General features: G+C 49.9%; 1 protein-coding gene across 1 annotated transcript; it reads right to left on the bottom strand.

Moving 5' to 3' along the window:
* Positions 1-564: 564 nt before the first annotated feature.
* GPR149 (G protein-coupled receptor 149) lies at positions 565-9,673 on the bottom strand. The gene is made up of 4 exons (XM_015637735.3): positions 8,118-9,673; positions 7,073-7,265; positions 6,071-6,459; positions 565-1,415 (listed from the first exon to the last, which is right to left on the bottom strand). Exons 1-4 carry the CDS (start codon positions 9,057-9,059, stop codon positions 843-845), a joined length of 2,097 nt encoding a protein of 698 aa, XP_015493221.1. The 5' UTR covers positions 9,060-9,673; the 3' UTR covers positions 565-842.
* Positions 9,674-15,742: the final 6,069 nt, after the last annotated feature.

Genomic DNA, 15,742 nt, shown 5'->3' with positions numbered 1-15,742 from the left:
CCCGCCTCATCCGCCGCCAGCGCCCGCCTCATCCGCCGCCACCGCCCGCCTCATCCGCAGCCGCGCTTCCGCCCGCCCGCCCGCAGCGCTGAGGGACCCGGGTTCGAGTCCCGGCCCCGAGTCCCGGCCCGACCTAACCCGACCCGCCGGGTCCCGGGTTCGAGTCCCGGCCCGACCTAACCCGACCCGCCGGGTCCCGGGTTCGAGTCCTCGCTCTGACCCGCCCCGCAGGGTGCGGGTTCCAGTCCCGGACCGGCCGGTGTATTGCAGAATGGGGAATTTGTATCATTTTCTTATCGTTTCATGTATGTAGTATGCGAATATGATCTTTGCATACTTTCAGGCCTCATCAACAAGAAGAGAGATTTAATCTGTGAAACAAAGAGCAGCCAATGAGCTTTAAGTGATGTCCAGGTGTTATTAAAGTACTTATGGTATTATGTGGATTTAGATGTTGACAAGAACTGCAAGTGAATCAAAACTGCTGTAACTTCCCACCTTTGGAGCTGCTCCCTCATTTCCACAGGCTCCTGCAGGCACGCCACCCAGTGCCAACACCAAAGCTGGGATGTAAAACTTTATTTGATTCTCTTTAGATACACATGTTCCTCAAATAAATAGGTATATAAATAAATAACTTAAAATCCACTATGGAAAGCTGTAAAGCACTTGAGTATTTGTTATCCCCTTGATACAGCTTTAAAAGTTTGAATTGATTCACCAGTGCACCCAAATAAAATTGTATGATAGGAAAAAGCAGCTGCTGTTGTATTTGCCCGGGTGACTGGAGGCGAGGGGAGCACCGGCTGTCAGAGCAGTTGAGGGTGTGGATTAAACACCTTTTAGCTGCCGCTGCCCTGCTCCTCCCGCTCTCTGTAGGCTTTGTTCAGCAGCTGTATCTCCTCCTGGTACCCAGCCCTGGCCGAGTGCTGCTTTTGGCTGTTCCGCCGATGAGCCTCGACCGTGTCGGGGATGGAGATGCTGAAGTCGCTGCCGGGGCTGTGCGAGGGGATGAGCAGGGAGTAGGAGGCACTTTCCCCCAGCTCACAGCACACAAACCTGTTCTCCTTGCGGGAGTAGCGCAGGGACGGTGAGCGTGCCTGCGTGGAGGACTGGCTGATGTTGCTGATGATGGACACGGTGTCCAGGGCCTCTTCGTTGTCACAGATCTCCAGCACCTCCAGGTGAATCTTAACGCTCGTGTCAGCGAACGCATCCCGAGGCTCCCCCGGGCTCGGCTCGTGCCCGACGCTTTTGGAGCGGTACACCTCGATTTTCTTGGACGTGGGGGTTATTTTCTGCCCCTGGGAGCTCACCTCGTAGGTGGACAAGGAGAGCGTTTTGCCGCCGGGGGCCGGCAGGGACACGGTGCCCTGGAAGGCGCACAGAGGCACGGCCAGGGCCCCGGCTGCGCGCTGCGGGGAACAAGTGCTGTTAGTGCTCAGCCTCACCCCAAAACCTGCAGAAATCAGCCAAGTGTGCTCAGCTTGTTAACTCTTACTGCCTCTTCCTTGCAGAATTTTAGACACCTGGTATTTATGACTCAAAGGAGTAGCGAGAAGGTTTTTGTGTTGTTATACTCCTTAGTGTATGAAATCCCAAGTGACTGTGACTCACTGTGAAATCTACAGAATATGAAAAACAGAGTTTAAATAAAAGCTGATTCTAGCAGTATGAGGTTATGTCCTGTTTAATCAAACTCTTTGGTTTGTCAGACTGAACATGAGGCACCTGGGGGGAGAATGAGCAATCTCCACTTGCTGGAATGAATGCTCCAGGTCTGGAGAATGAGACATTTCCCAACCACTTAGTGCCTTTTTCTGAAAGTCTTCTCAAGTTTTCTCTTGAGAAATCAGTATTTACTGTTAAAGTGAAAAAGATCCATCAAGTCTGCTCTGTCACTGCCCAGTCACTAACCAGGGAGATACTGAATGCTGTCATTTCCCACTAGAACAGCTCCTGTGGAAATGTTCAATTCCAGACACCTTTACCTCTTCCTGAATCCATTTGTTCCTGCAAACCACAATGCTGTGCACTGGGGAGCACAGTGCATACAAGTGCTAAGACTAAACACATGGTTATGTGCCCCAAGGGAGGGATAAATGCATTTATCCTGGGTTTAGGTACAGCCAGGTAACACTGATTATTACTGGAATTACTTGCAGTATAAATTATTAATAATGAGAACAGAAAGTGACCTTTATCTTGTCCTTGATACCACGATTAAATACCCAGTTCTGCTTCTCATGCCACATCCATGGCAATAACCAGGAATCCAGCAGCAAACCAGACTCTACTGGTACATCCTGTGAACTGTTTTTCCTCCCCCTCCCACAGCTCCCTGCAGTTCAGCTCCTTGCCTTCAGCTCCCAGCCCTTCCCTCACCAAGTTCCACTGTTTGTGGAGAGGATTTCCCTCCTCAGGGCATTCCCCCATGCAGCCCCTGCCCACTGTGCCTGGACAATGTTCTGGCTGTTGGAATCTGGGACAGGGATTTCACTGGAGAACTCCATGTACCAGCACAGGCATCTTTTAAAAGCAAAGACAAAAAAAATGCCAATGAAATAAATCACAAATTTCCTTGTTCCTCACGGAATGCTGATGCATTCTGAGCAGAGAAATCTCTGCAGAATCGATCAAGCAAATCCCCTCATTATTTAATTATACATCCACCTTCCAGAGCTGCCAGAGGACAGGAAGCAGCTGTGGCTGCCATGAGGCAAAAGCTCAGGACCAGGTTCCCTGTCCTGTTCCCGCTGCCTGAGCAGGGTCTGGGCTGGGTTCACTGGGGAGGATATTGTCCATAGGGAAGGCTTGGATGTGTCTGAGTCCCACAGCAGCTGGAACAGGCTCTGACAGGCAGATTTCCATTTGGAAATGGTCAGAGCAGGGGCTGGGGGCTGAGTGGGACACCAGGACACCATCCCAGCTGGTTCTACAGTGTCTGCTGACAGACTCAAGCACAAGGCACTTTCAGGCTCTCCCTCACAATTCCCAGGCCCTGGAATTGGCAGATAGGTGTGCCAGCAGTGTCCCAGTGAGGCACACATGGACTGGAGTCTGCTCCTCCTCCCTGGGACAGCTCTGCACGGGGCAGCACCAAGAGCACACCCGGGTTCTGCCAGGTCTGCTCCCACTGCCAAGGCCACACTGCCTTCCCAAACAGAAAACCAGCAATCTAAAACAGCTCTGAGGAGTTTGCTTTCCTAATTATTTGGTCAAACACAGCTCGAGATGAAAAGGTCTATTTTTAGCATGTTTCCGTAAGGATCCTGGCTTTTTCTTTCCAGAGACAATGAGATTTCTGTTTGTTTTAAAATAGAGCCTTAGTCTTCTCCTTCCCTAAAAACACAAATTAGCTGCAGTGAAATGAATTACTGCAATGATTTGCCTTTTCTGAGGCTGACTGCAGTAAAAGTAGAGCCAAGGTGGTGTGACAGGAGACAAGCTCACCTCAGATGGCCTGAACCCAGCACTTGCCATTGGCCTGCACGACACAGACAGAGCTGGATTTGTACCAGGCAGCACCAGGAGGTGCAACAGAGCATCCAAGGTGAGGAATGGGAGCTCTGTCCAGCCTTGCCCCCCTGGGAAAATGTTCCTACTCTCACTATTCCTCACTTTTCCGCTGCTGTTGGCAGTGGAACTGCAGCAGGGAGCCAGCAAGCATCACACAGAGTACACACACCTGTGGGAGCAAAGTGAGAAGATGAAGGTGAAATGTTACACTGATTTTCCAGCCACAGGCACCTCTTTGGAAATCAGGTACAAGTTCCTGAGCAGGAAGAGCCCCGATGGGAAGGGCTCAGCACATCAGCAGGGGTGCAGATTCCCAGGAGCCAGTGGGAAACAATGAGAACCTTCAAGGCCATTCCTAACTCAGCTTCTGTGCTGTGCCTGGTGTTTAAGGGAATGTTCACAACTTCCCTTCAGCGAGTGAGAAGCTTTGTATTTATCATGTTAAAATACTCCTGCCTGTGCTGGCTCCTCCTCAGTGAAGTCACTTGCACAGCCTCCCCCTGTCTCTCCTTGCAGGGCACATAAATAGGTCCTGTGCAGAGTCTCTTCAAAGAGTTTCCTTGAGGCAAGCCACAGATGAGGTAGAGAAATATAATCAGCAAGCCTGGAACAAACTGCCAGCCTGAGAGATTTCTGTTGCCTGAGGGCACTGAAGCATAGACAAAATAAGACATGACATATTTACACTCAATCTCTTTAGGGAGGGAGATACATGGGGATTTTATGAGATGTTAAAGGTATTTTTCAAAAATGCAGCTGAGCAGGAGTTAGAAATGGCAAGTACAATTTTCTCTCTCCCCCTCCATTACAGCCATCCTATCATGTATTCAATAAAACCTGCTGCCCCTTTCTCTCATGCCACTTTTATTCCAGAGAAAACACTTTGATGGAGTGACTCTTTACTCACAGAACAGCCAATGAAGAGACAACCAGCTCCACAGTCATTACTGTCACCCCAAGGAAGTGCCACCCCCAAGCCCACAGCTCCAGAGGACACCAAGGCATCCCAGCCCTGTCCTGATGCCACATCCATGGGGATGGCTGCTCTCCCTCCTGCTGTCAGTTCCCACAGCTTCTCCTCCTGAGGAGAAAATCAGCAGCACTCCAGTAGGAACCCCTGTGTTTATGGACTCTCACAAGAACCCCTGGATTTCCTGCAGAAGGATGTGGCCAATCAATGCCAGGGGGAGTCTCCTTCTTTAACACATGTGGGAAATGCAGTGATGAGAACAGAGTGACTTTTCTTAGACTTTGGAACTTACAGACAGGATGAATAAAGGAGGTGGTTTTCAACTTATTAATGTGTGGCCCAAATTGATCTTTCATCCAACATAAACCTGAGCAATGCATTAAAGTAATTTTTTCAAAGTTTGCAGGGGTTTCACACTCTGCCCTTTCCCAGCTGCAAAGCAAATGTCAGCTGTGAAGCTCTGGCAGCTCCTGCTCAATGCCAGAACCAGGCAGAGCTGTGACTCCAGAGCCTGGAACTTTTAGCCCATAGGAGCTTTAGTGCCTGGCACTGGCTTATACCTGGGAAGGTATCAGAAGTGCATGAGTTGTGATTCTTTGTAATGCAAGAAGGGAAAAGTATGTCCAAAAGTGCCATACGAGGCCCCAGGGCACATAAAACACCCCAGGCAGTCACTGCCAGCTGCTCCCAAAGAGCTGCTCATACCTGAACTGGCACCCCAGGACACAGGAAAGGAATTACTTTGTTTTTTTAAACATGGTCTGGAAACTCCTGCAAGGAGAGTCACAGTTCTGAACCTGATACAGTGATTTTATTAACCAAGCTGCACATAGCCCATGAGGCCTTGGCAAGAACTGGTAGATTAAAACCAGGCTGAGTCATCACTTCCTCTTGCCCCCAAGTGCAGGAATTCATCTCTGCACACTGCAACAGAGTGAGCATTGGGTTTTTATGAAGGGGGTGATCAGTCACATTTGAAATATCAGCCAGATTCCTCCTGTGACTCAGATGATAAACTTGTGTTTATCAGATTCTTGTATCTGAATACAAAATGCATCTTATCCATCCCCCATGTGTGTGTGCAAAGGCTGAGCACGAGCTGATCTGGCTCTGAATTCACCCTGCTTGGAGCAGGAGGGTAATTAGGTGACTTCCAGAGATCCCTTCCAGCCTGAAGCCTTCTGGAGCTCCTGTCTCATGGACTTCATGTGGGCTCTTACCCCACTCATCCCTACTGTAATGCCCAAGGGCCACTGAACTCCCCAGTGGAACTCTCTGGAAAATGTCATCTTTTGGAGAGAAACTTCCTATTCATTACGATAAAGTAACAATTCATACCTACTTCTCACCATACATGAATCATGCAGATGCACACAAAATAAGAAAAGCCCATGATTAAGACAACAATAAGAAATTATTGCAGGATCAGGACCTGCAAATAGGTCTGTGATTACTAAACATTATACAATGTTGTGAGTTTTACTAAAAAATAGGGCTAATAGAAGTCTCAATGTCAGTAAAAATCAATCCTACTTCATAAGGAAACTCTTATTATCAGAAAAGAATAAATTCCTACTTTACCTGCCGAGGGTTCCTCTCGGATTTACTCCGGCACCACTCCCAGTCCGAGAGCTCCGGTGTGTGGCTCTCCTCATGGAACAACCTCCACTCTGGTCCTTCAGGGAATGCTGAGGGGTCACACTTTGTGCCCTCCTGGCCCTGGCAGGCCCCTGGCCCTGCAGGAGCTGTCCCAGTGCCCCCCAGGCTGTCCTGGGAGCCGTGTCCCAGTGCCAAGGGTGGGATCCCAGTGCCTCTGCCAGGCCCCCGCTCCTCGCAGTCAGGGCTCACCAGGCTGTGGTGGGATGAGGATTTGCCATCACTGCTGTGGTGGGGAGGGCTCTCCTGGGATATCCTGTAGATTCCATAGCCCTGCTGGAATGACAGCTTGAACTCAAAACCGCTGCGCTTGGCTAAGCAGGAAGGAAAGAAACTGTGTTAGGAGTTGAGACCAAAAAGAAAAGCGAGATTACAAACACCATGCAAATGACATGCTAAAACATGGAACAAATTATCCAGCTCCTGCTGGAAACAGGCAACTTTCCCTCCATAAAAAAAGTGAATTGTTGAGAAGAAAGACTTCTGAGAAGGAACTGCCTTCTAGATGAACTGCAGTCATTCTCTCTGGGAAAGTGGCTAAAAGGGCAGCAGGGGCAGCACAAGCCATTCTGCACTTGGATAATGTGTATAAAGCAAGTGAAAGCCATGCACTGAGGATGGCTTTTCTCTAAGGTTCAGGAGTTTTTTCTCCCTGAACAAGGAGGGAATGTCAGGAATTTGTCCACTGGTGGCAGAGGATTTTCACTCCAGAGAATGGGAAGCAATGCCCACATCCTCAGAAATATTTAGCCCTTAACATTTGCCATTGAGACCAGATGAGCCCTGTGAGTCACTTCCACCTGAGCTGCTCTGTTCCTCCAGCCTACATAAAGCCCAAGGTAAAACAGGGCTCTTCAAGATGCCAAGAAGGTTACCAGGGAATGTCTGGCAGCCTCTGTTACACCAAGGCAACCCTTCCACACTTACTTGTGGCATCTTGTGAAGACACTGCATAGGAGCTCCTCCTGCAATTGATGATGCAGCCGCAGGGCAGGTGGAGCCAGTGCTGGGACAGGACAAACACCGGGGTGACTGTGGCAGCCAGCACGGTCAGCAGGAAGCTCAGTGTCTCCAACGAAAGGCTCTGCAGCCCAGTCATGTACTGGACAGCCATCTGTATCTGAAAGGCAGAGCATTTCAAAATTTATATCACTTTGGATGCATGAGATGCTTCCAGGAACAAAGAGAACATCTGGCCATGGATATGACACCACTGTAACAGTAATAACACAGATTGTCATTAGTGTTTGCTGAGGACAATTCTGGCTCTAACAGACAGCAGGGGAAACATGCTGACTGCTCTCCCCTCATGCTGCATTTCTCAGAAAACCCCTCACTGAAGCTAAACAGGGCTGCTGAGCACCATTGAACAGCTCCCAGTGCCAGCCAGTGCCATGTGGTACTGAGCAGCCCCAGCCTCCCATGCCCAAGGGCAGGGGTACCTGCCCCAGAGCCGTGTTCCCTGTTCCCAACACATCCCTTTCTCAGGTTCCTGCTCCCAAACACACTCACATGCACACCACAGCACTCCCTCCTGCCCCAGCACTGCAGCGTTTACAAAGGTGCAACCAAACTCCATTTTTCTACCAAACTCCCATTTTTTAACCCAAAGGATGTATCTCAAAGGACAGGACAGAGAGACCCTTACTCAATTCCCAGCCCCAGAATGCTGAGCCAGCCCTGTCGCACAGCAGGCAGCAGCAAAGGGGGACCTTACAGCCCACGGTGTTCATGTGACATGAATGATGTGATGAGAGTGTCAGAGCACTGAACCAGGCTCTGCCAAACCCACTGGCACCAGTTAAACTCATGCAGTGACACAGACCTGCAGGAGAGGACTTCTGCTGGCACAACTGCACTATGAGGAACCACTGCAATGGCCACTGTTCCTCTGCTTCGATCCATGGCCCACAGGTGACATCCCACTGAAATGTAAGTGAGTATTGGAAAGTGAAGCCATCTGACAATTTACCATCATTGGGAGCCAGAGAAGGACTTTGGTCAGTGCCAGGATCAGCGAGAATCGTTTCTGGGCAAAGCCCACCGTGAAGCTCCTGCTCTGTGCGCTGCTCTCAGCCACGCCCTTCCCAAAAACTGCTTCCGAGTTTTGGAAAGGCTGCAGGGCTTTATCCCCGGGCCCCAGCAGTGGCGGCGGAGGGGCAGCAGCCCCGCAGCCCCACGGTGTCCCGGGGGAGATGAAGCCTCCGGAGCCCCGCAGGTGCTCGGGGTGCGGCGGCCGGGGCTCACCTGAGCACAGCAGCCGCAGTGTCAGGGGAACAGCCAGCACTGCCAGCAGGGAGAAACACAGCGAGTACACAGCGAACACAAACAGGATGTAGGAACTGGCACAGTCGGCGAAGCAGCCCCAGGACGTGGGGATGTACCTGCCCCAGCCACAGAGAGGCAAAATGCTCATCAGCAAACCGACAGTCCAGGTAGTGAGGATGGCCCATACCACACTCACACGGCGCTTGGAGGAGCTGCAGCTCAGGGTCCCGGTCGTGTTGAGGGTGTAGAAGTTGTAAGAAACTATAAGAGACCCTTTCAGGTTGCTAGAAATGCCCTGGAATAAATACATAAATGCTGAGGTGGTGCACAGAGGCTGGGGGAGGACTTCCCTTGACCACTGCATGAGCATGAAAATAATCACTGGGACGACACTGATCAGATCATCTGCTGCCAAAGAGGTCACAATCATCGAAAGTGTGGTTTTGTTCTGCAATTTCAGCAGGGAAACTAATGAATAAATACTGCCCAGAAGGGCTAGGAGTGCAGTAGCAAAAGTCAAGCAGAACAGAAAGACATTCCAGGTTCTGTGCTCACTGGGTTTGTCCACAGTGCTGTGATTCTCAGTGAAGAAGCTCGTCCCATTGAGTGACAAATTACCAAGAGTTACCGACATTGTCCTGGGCATTTTTTTCTTTGCCTTCTCACTGATTCTGCAAGTTCTCACCAGCTGAAACCAGAACTGTCAGCTCCACATCCCAAGTTTCTTTGTTTTTCTAGACTCTCTTTTGTGGCATCTGATGAAGAAATATTCAGGTTGCAGCACCCCTAATGACCAGAACTCCGGCTCTCAAAAAGCCAAACAATGAAGTAGCGAAGGTGCTGAAATAAATGGAATTATTCTTCGGGACGGTTCCGGTGCTGGTGGATGGTGAGCTGGGGCGCTCGGGTGTCCCGATGGCAGTGCCCCCGGCGGATGGCGAGCACTGCCGCACTCAGGGGCTGGGCTGGCAGCAGGCAGGGCTGTGGCTGTTCGGGCTGTGGCTGTTCGGGCTCTGGAAGCTCGGGCTCTGGAAGCTCGGGCTCTGGAAGCTCGGGCTGTGGCTGTTCGGGCTCTGGAAGCTCGGGCTGTGGCTGTTCGGGCTCTGGAAGCTCGGGCTGTGGCAGCTCGGGCTGTGGCTGTTCGGGCTCTGGAAGCTCGGGCTGTGGCTGTTCGGGCTCTGGAAGCTCGGACTGTGGCAGCTCGGGCTCTGGAAGCTCGGACAGACATCGCGGAGAGCCGCGGGGCTCGGCCAGCGCTGTCTCCCGGCTGCAGCGGGAGCAGCCGGGGGCAGCCGGGGCGCTCCCCCGGCCGGAGCGGCAGCCGGAGCGGGGTCCCCGCCAAGCCCCACCTCCGAGCCGGCACCGGAGCCCAATGCCGGCGCCGCGAGCTGATGTCACCGAGGATGTCATTCCCGTAAATCCCGAGCTGCTCCAGGGCTCGCACGCGGGCTGAATGCTCGGATCGCTGATCCGTGCTCCGGCAGGATGCGGGGATGCGGGACGGGGATGCTCTGCCCTCGGGCACTCCCACACGGACACACGGATGCTCGCTCGGGGCCAGCTCTCGGGAGCAGCAGGGCGCTGTGTGAGGCTGCCCGCTGCCCTCTGCCCTCTGCCCCGTGGTCGCTCAGCTCCGCCTGGGGTCTGAAAACTTTCATTCCTCTCAGGACCCCAACCCGAGCTTCACCAGGTGCTGAAAATCCTCTCTGCGGTACCCTGAGCCATCACAGGCACCTGACGCAGAGAGCAACACGAATTTCCTGCAAGTTCCCTCAGGATCTTCCTCCTCACACATTTCCCTGTCCCCGCTTGCTTTCTTCCTCTGCCTCTCTGCATCTTTCTGACCCTGCGGGCAGAGCAGCCCATCCCGTGTCTCCTGTTTGTGTTTGGAAGGAAATGTTGGTCCGTGTTCTTGGGAAGAAAGGCACTTTTCATTGCCTTGCCCGTTCAAGGCAGGTGACTTATTCAGTTTGTCTTCTGACTCTGTACCTATGATCTGAGCTGCACCCCGCCACTCGCTGTGGCAGCTTTTATCATAACTCACAATATGGTGAGGTTTCCTGCAGTTATCACTGCCCCCTGTGCCCCAAATTCTCTAAAGAAACAGGGCTAGAATGGGATAATACAGCTCTGCCAAAAAGGCACAGGTAGTGATGGTGCAGAGGCCTGGAGGAGGCACCTCTGTGTGCGTCCTCGGCCAGAGGGGCAGGAAGATTCCCTAGTCCTGATCTTTCCTTCTCTGCCATGATGGGAGCAACAGCACCAGAACTGTCCCTCACTGTACAAGCATTTATTCCTTATCCTGCTGTGAATTCTCCTCTCTCAGGAATGGTCCCAAAGAGAAGATCCATTGAGATGGGACCTTCCATCCAGCCTCACTTCACACAGAGCCCAGCAGGCTGGGAGTGGAACTCATGGAACAGTGAGGTGAGTGATTTTGGGTTTGCTGTGTCACAAACCCAGTGTGTCAGTGAGGTCCCAGCTATCACTGAACACACCCAGCCACACCACACTGCTCAAGAGCTGCTCCTGCTTTGGAGGCTCCAAAATGTCTGTGGCACATTGGAGAGAAAGCCAATGTTGTGCAGTCTGTAACACCACACCACAGTGCACAGGGAGGGTTAAACGTAGAATCCAAACTGCTGAAGAAACATTTTTCCCTTTCTGGAGGGAGGGATTAAAAAAAGATGGCATATGCTTGGAGTGACCCAGCTGTGACCCCATCTGGAAGCAGCAGAAAATCAGCTGTGTATATGGAACTTTCTCCAATAAGGATAAAATGAATGGCTGCAGGAGCCATGTGTAAAACTGCACATTTCCCTGCCTGCTGTGTGTTCCCAAGAGCTCTGCTGTGAGTTGTCTCAGCCCTTCGTTCCTCCATCTTTACTTCCCCATCTCCATCCCTCCCACTCAGCTCCAAGGAAGGCAGAGGGAGCAGATCAGGAAATTGAGCCCCAGGAGTTGTGATCAAATCGAGTTTTAATGCTAGATTGAAAGCTCTGGAACCAAATTCTGCCTCTAGAGGACCAGGGACTTGTGTAAGAACAGTGCTGGTTAGCACTGCTCTTACCTATACCCTGCATTTGGTGGGAAACCTTTAGCCCAAGCCTTCAGGGCTGGCACCAGCTGTAATTCCTGGGAATGTGCACCTTGGGAAGAGCCCTGGCAGGGGCAGTGTCTCCACTCTGCAGAGTCCCACTCGTGTCTGAGGAAGGGATGCTCAGGGGATGAACACCTGACAAAACAAAGCTCTGCCCTGGGGCAGCACCCTGATTAGGAGGTTTGGGAACATGTGGAATATTGAAAGATCCATTCAGAAAGGAAGTGTGGAGCCAGTGACATCAAGCATTTATTAATGATTCCTGTCAAGAGAAAGAACTCATGAATATTTCAATGAGATTGTGAGGGGAAACCTCCCAAACACGATAAAATCACACTTATCAAACAGCCTTTCAGCTGCAGTGACAGCTCCAGCCTCTCTGATCTGCGGTGTCTGAGACTCAGATTGTGACAGAGACTGCAGAAGCCAGGCTTAGAGCCAGCACAAGCTGGACAGAGTGTGTCAGCAGGATAGCAGGCACTATGGAAAGCCTTGCCATAAACATCTTTCTTCATCAGTCTGCATGGAAACCATGGCTCACTGCCTCAGAGATGAAGGTTTCAGAGAAAGATAAAAGAAATAATGCTTGAGAAGAAGCCAGAGTATTTTCAAACACTGAATCTTTTCAATTCATGTGTACATCTTATTCCCTGGGGCTGATGACAAACTGGGCTCTGTGTTCACAGGGGAGTCTCCATCAGTGTCACTGCAGGTAAAAGAGCCATCACTGGGGACACCCAGTGCCCTGGGGACACGCAGTTCCCCCCAGGGAGCCCCAGGCCCCTGATGTCAGCATTATCTGGACAAAGAGGGACCCTGGTGCTCCTGCAGCTCCCAAGGGCAGGGAGCAGTGGCTGCTCAGGGAGCACAGTGGGCTGCATTCCTCCCCACAGCGTGGCTGTGTTTCATTTTAGCAATATTTCCCACCTACATGAACATTATTACATGACATTAACCAGTGTGGCCCCGTGATGTGGGGTTTATGCAGAGACAGCCGGGTTTGTGCTGGGAGAGCTGAGGAGCAGCAGCAGCCCCTGACACAGAGTTTGCTTTGCAGAACATGTACTTATGAAATATGCATGTGCTGAGAGGTGATTAGGATGCAATTCCTCATTTTGATTAAAATCCTGCTTCCTTTATGTTTACTGAGCTTCACAAAACAGCCTGATTTGTATGCTTACATAGTATTTTTTGTGGGGTCTTTTTACAAACTAAATTTAACTTCACTGCTACGTGTGCAAAAATGAATGCAAATATGCAACTTTCTTTAGCTTACAGTTATTAACCTGAGAGATAAACTGTTAAATCCAAGCCCAAGATGATGGCTTTATTTTAGGGGTGGGGTGCTGGTATTATTTTTAACCACCTGGAACCCTTTTTGCCCAGGATTACATGCCCAGATGCTGCCAGATGCATTGGGCTTAGAAAAGTAGGTTATTGTTAGACCCTGAGCCTAAGTTAGATTACCCCATTTTCAGTATCCCATCAAAAGCCTTTACTACTGGAATTCCTGAAGTTGTTAGGATCTGCAAAAATTTCATAGTCTAGAGAAAATTGAAACTTATTTGGAATAAACTGCATTAGATGGCAAAATGGGCCTTTCTTTCTCACAAATGGCAGAAAACAAGCCTTAGGGGACAGAAAAGAGATTTATTTCATAGGTAAAGGTGCAGTAATTTTGTTTTCCTGGCCATGTTACCAGTGCTTTTATTACAGATTTTTTATTATTCACTCCTGTGCCAGCACTCCACCAGGGCCTGACAACATCCAGTAGCACCGTGCTCTGAAACTGAGCTGGCTCCTGAATCAGATTCTCTTATTATTTTAATGTTTCATATATCACTGCCTCTGAAAGACCTGCCAGAAGCCTTTGCACAGTGAAGATATCACAGGTCTTTGAGCCCATAACAGTGTCCTATCTGCTATCCTGTTTTGAGACAGTAAAGTTCCTATTTCTTTGATAACACCCAGCCTCCCTTCAGTCCTCAATTTCAATTAAAACAGAACAAAGATCTTAAGGTAATGTTCTGGCATCACTCACTGGGTATCTCTAACCTTCAGCAACAGGCACTGGGAAAACTGGGAGCTGGTCAAGTTTGGCACAGCTCCTTGTTCAATGAGAACATGTCTCTCAAACCAGCCCAAATCTGTTCAAACAGAAGGTGTTACTGAATTCTCCCTGCAAGAAAACGTCTGCCAGTGCCAAGATCCCTCCACTCCATTTTGCCTGCTGATAAAAGAATTCATGGGAGTAACTGTGTGTTTCACTCAGCACTCTTCAGTGAAATATTAATGGGCTCTTTTTATTCTCCTCTGCTTCTCAGAACAGTTCCACCCTTTATCTCCTGCCAGATCTGAATGAGGACCACAGCAAAGGTCACCATGACAATGGTAACTGTGAACTACTTAAGCACAGGATGGATTTAGCACTGAGCATTGCCAAGACCACTTACAGATGTAGTAGGAATCCTAAATGCCTGCTTGTCTTCCATTGCAAAAATCAAACATCAAATCATGATCAGAGCAGCAACTCCCTGTGGGGTACCCTGGGCACTTAATGCAAGTGCAGCACTGCAGCCACGAGCAGACAGTAAATATTGGTCTGTATAAATGTTAGGAAGACATTTAAGAGAAAAAACATTGAAGTAGGAAAAGGAAACAAAATGACTAAGCCAAATTCCAGCAGAAATTATATCACAACCCCAAAAACCTGGAGCCAGTGGCTTCCCAAAGGCACAGAAAATGGCACATGCTGTCCCAACACAACTGCAAGTTGCAAAACAAATTGCAGGTGTAACAACAGAAGGTACATCTGCAGCACAAGTGAACAAACCCTTGTTTTCCAGCTCAGGGCTAACAGAGAAGAGTGTTCTGCTGGAAGAGCAGTGATCCCTCCCGTGTGGTTAATGGGCAGCAGATGCGTCAGCGTGACGTCCACGGGCTGATGTCAGTGGGAAATTCACCTCCCCTGAGAGCTTCACTCCAAGGATCTGCACACACTGAGGGAGCTGCTGCCAGCCCTGCTCCCCACCAGCCTCAGTCTGCTCCCCTCCACCTCCCTGCCCAGAAAAACCTACGTCAGGAAAATTCAGTTTTCCACAATGTGCTAAGAAAAACTGAAAGAAAGATGCTTCATTCATTTACTGTGTTCCCAGGAGATAAACCCACCCTGCCTTTATAAACTGCATTCTCCAAGCTCAAGAATAAAATGACTGGCCTTACATCATGGATAGCAAACAATGAACTCATTTCCATGGATATTTCTCTCTTTCCTCACTGCTCACATGCTGGATGGGAGCAGGCAAGGGAGTCTCTCCCTACATCACCACAATGAGGGCTTGGATTAGGGTAAGAACAATATAGAGGAAGGTTTTTACTTTTTCTTCACTTCCTCCATGCTCATTTTCCCATAATGGATTGTTTTTCCTGACCTGTTTCCAGAGAAGATCCCCCCAGGATGACCAGACTCTGAGCACACTGACAGGGGATGCCTGAAGCCACAACTTCTCTATGGAATGCCCCAGAACAGGAAACTGCCCTTAGAAATCAGCATTTCCACCTCAGGACACCAAATGAGAAGCTTTAAAGATCTTCTGTCACCTCTGGCAGTCACAGCCTCTGCTGAGGTCAGAGAGACCTCAGAGCACCTTCCCAAGCAGGGAACCTTTCCCTGCCAATCACAAAGAGCAGAAGAAAGAAGAGCTCATGGTTGTCTTCTGTACCATAACCCATTCAGAAAGCCCCAGAGCCCACTGCAGCTCAAACTAGTGCTCAGAACAAGCTGACTGCTCTAAATGGGACATTGTAGAACATAATGAACTTACATTATTCATTCTCGCTCTGAAATCTGCCTGAACATCTGTGCTTGTTGGGATTTCAAGTGGGATTGTTCAGACAAAATTACAGAAGAATTTGCAGTGTGTGAGAGGAGGTTCTGGTATGATCAAAGGAAGAAAATCAAAGCTTTACAGGGTCTCACATGACAACACTGAAGAATCTGAACTTTCATTCTGCTCATGTGCACCTCATTAATTGCTTTTATGACTGTTCAGGAGTGTCCAGTTTGTGGCTCCTTGTTTTCAGCCACGTAAAACTTCCCTGAGTTCAGAAAGTGAAGCTGACATCACACACTCAGGACAGCCTGGCACTTCTGAGTAAAGGTTAAAACAGAACAGTTAAAGAAACATTAATCTCCATCACATACAGTCACCTCTGCCAAAAGCTGGGAT

Source organism: Parus major, chromosome 9, assembly GCF_001522545.3.
Source record: "Parus major isolate Abel chromosome 9, Parus_major1.1, whole genome shotgun sequence".
NCBI lineage: Eukaryota > Metazoa > Chordata > Aves > Passeriformes > Paridae > Parus > Parus major.
Note: the sequence above shows the minus strand (reverse complement) of the source record. Positions and strands in the feature narration are given on the sequence as shown.

What these genes read in the sequence shown, in the direction of transcription:
- GPR149 (XM_015637735.3), bottom strand. Translation starts at nt 9,059, where the DNA reads ATGCCCAGGACAATGTCGGTAACTCTTGGTAATTTGTCACTCAATGGG. An exon ending in TTCTCTGGCTCCCAATGATG is followed by an intron (nt 7,266 to 8,117) that starts GTAAATTGTCAG and finishes TCTGCCTTTCAG; the next exon opens with ATACAGATGGCTGTCCAGTA. An exon ending in GTCTTCACAAGATGCCACAA is followed by an intron (nt 6,460 to 7,072) that starts GTAAGTGTGGAA and finishes CTTCCTGCTTAG; the next exon opens with CCAAGCGCAGCGGTTTTGAG.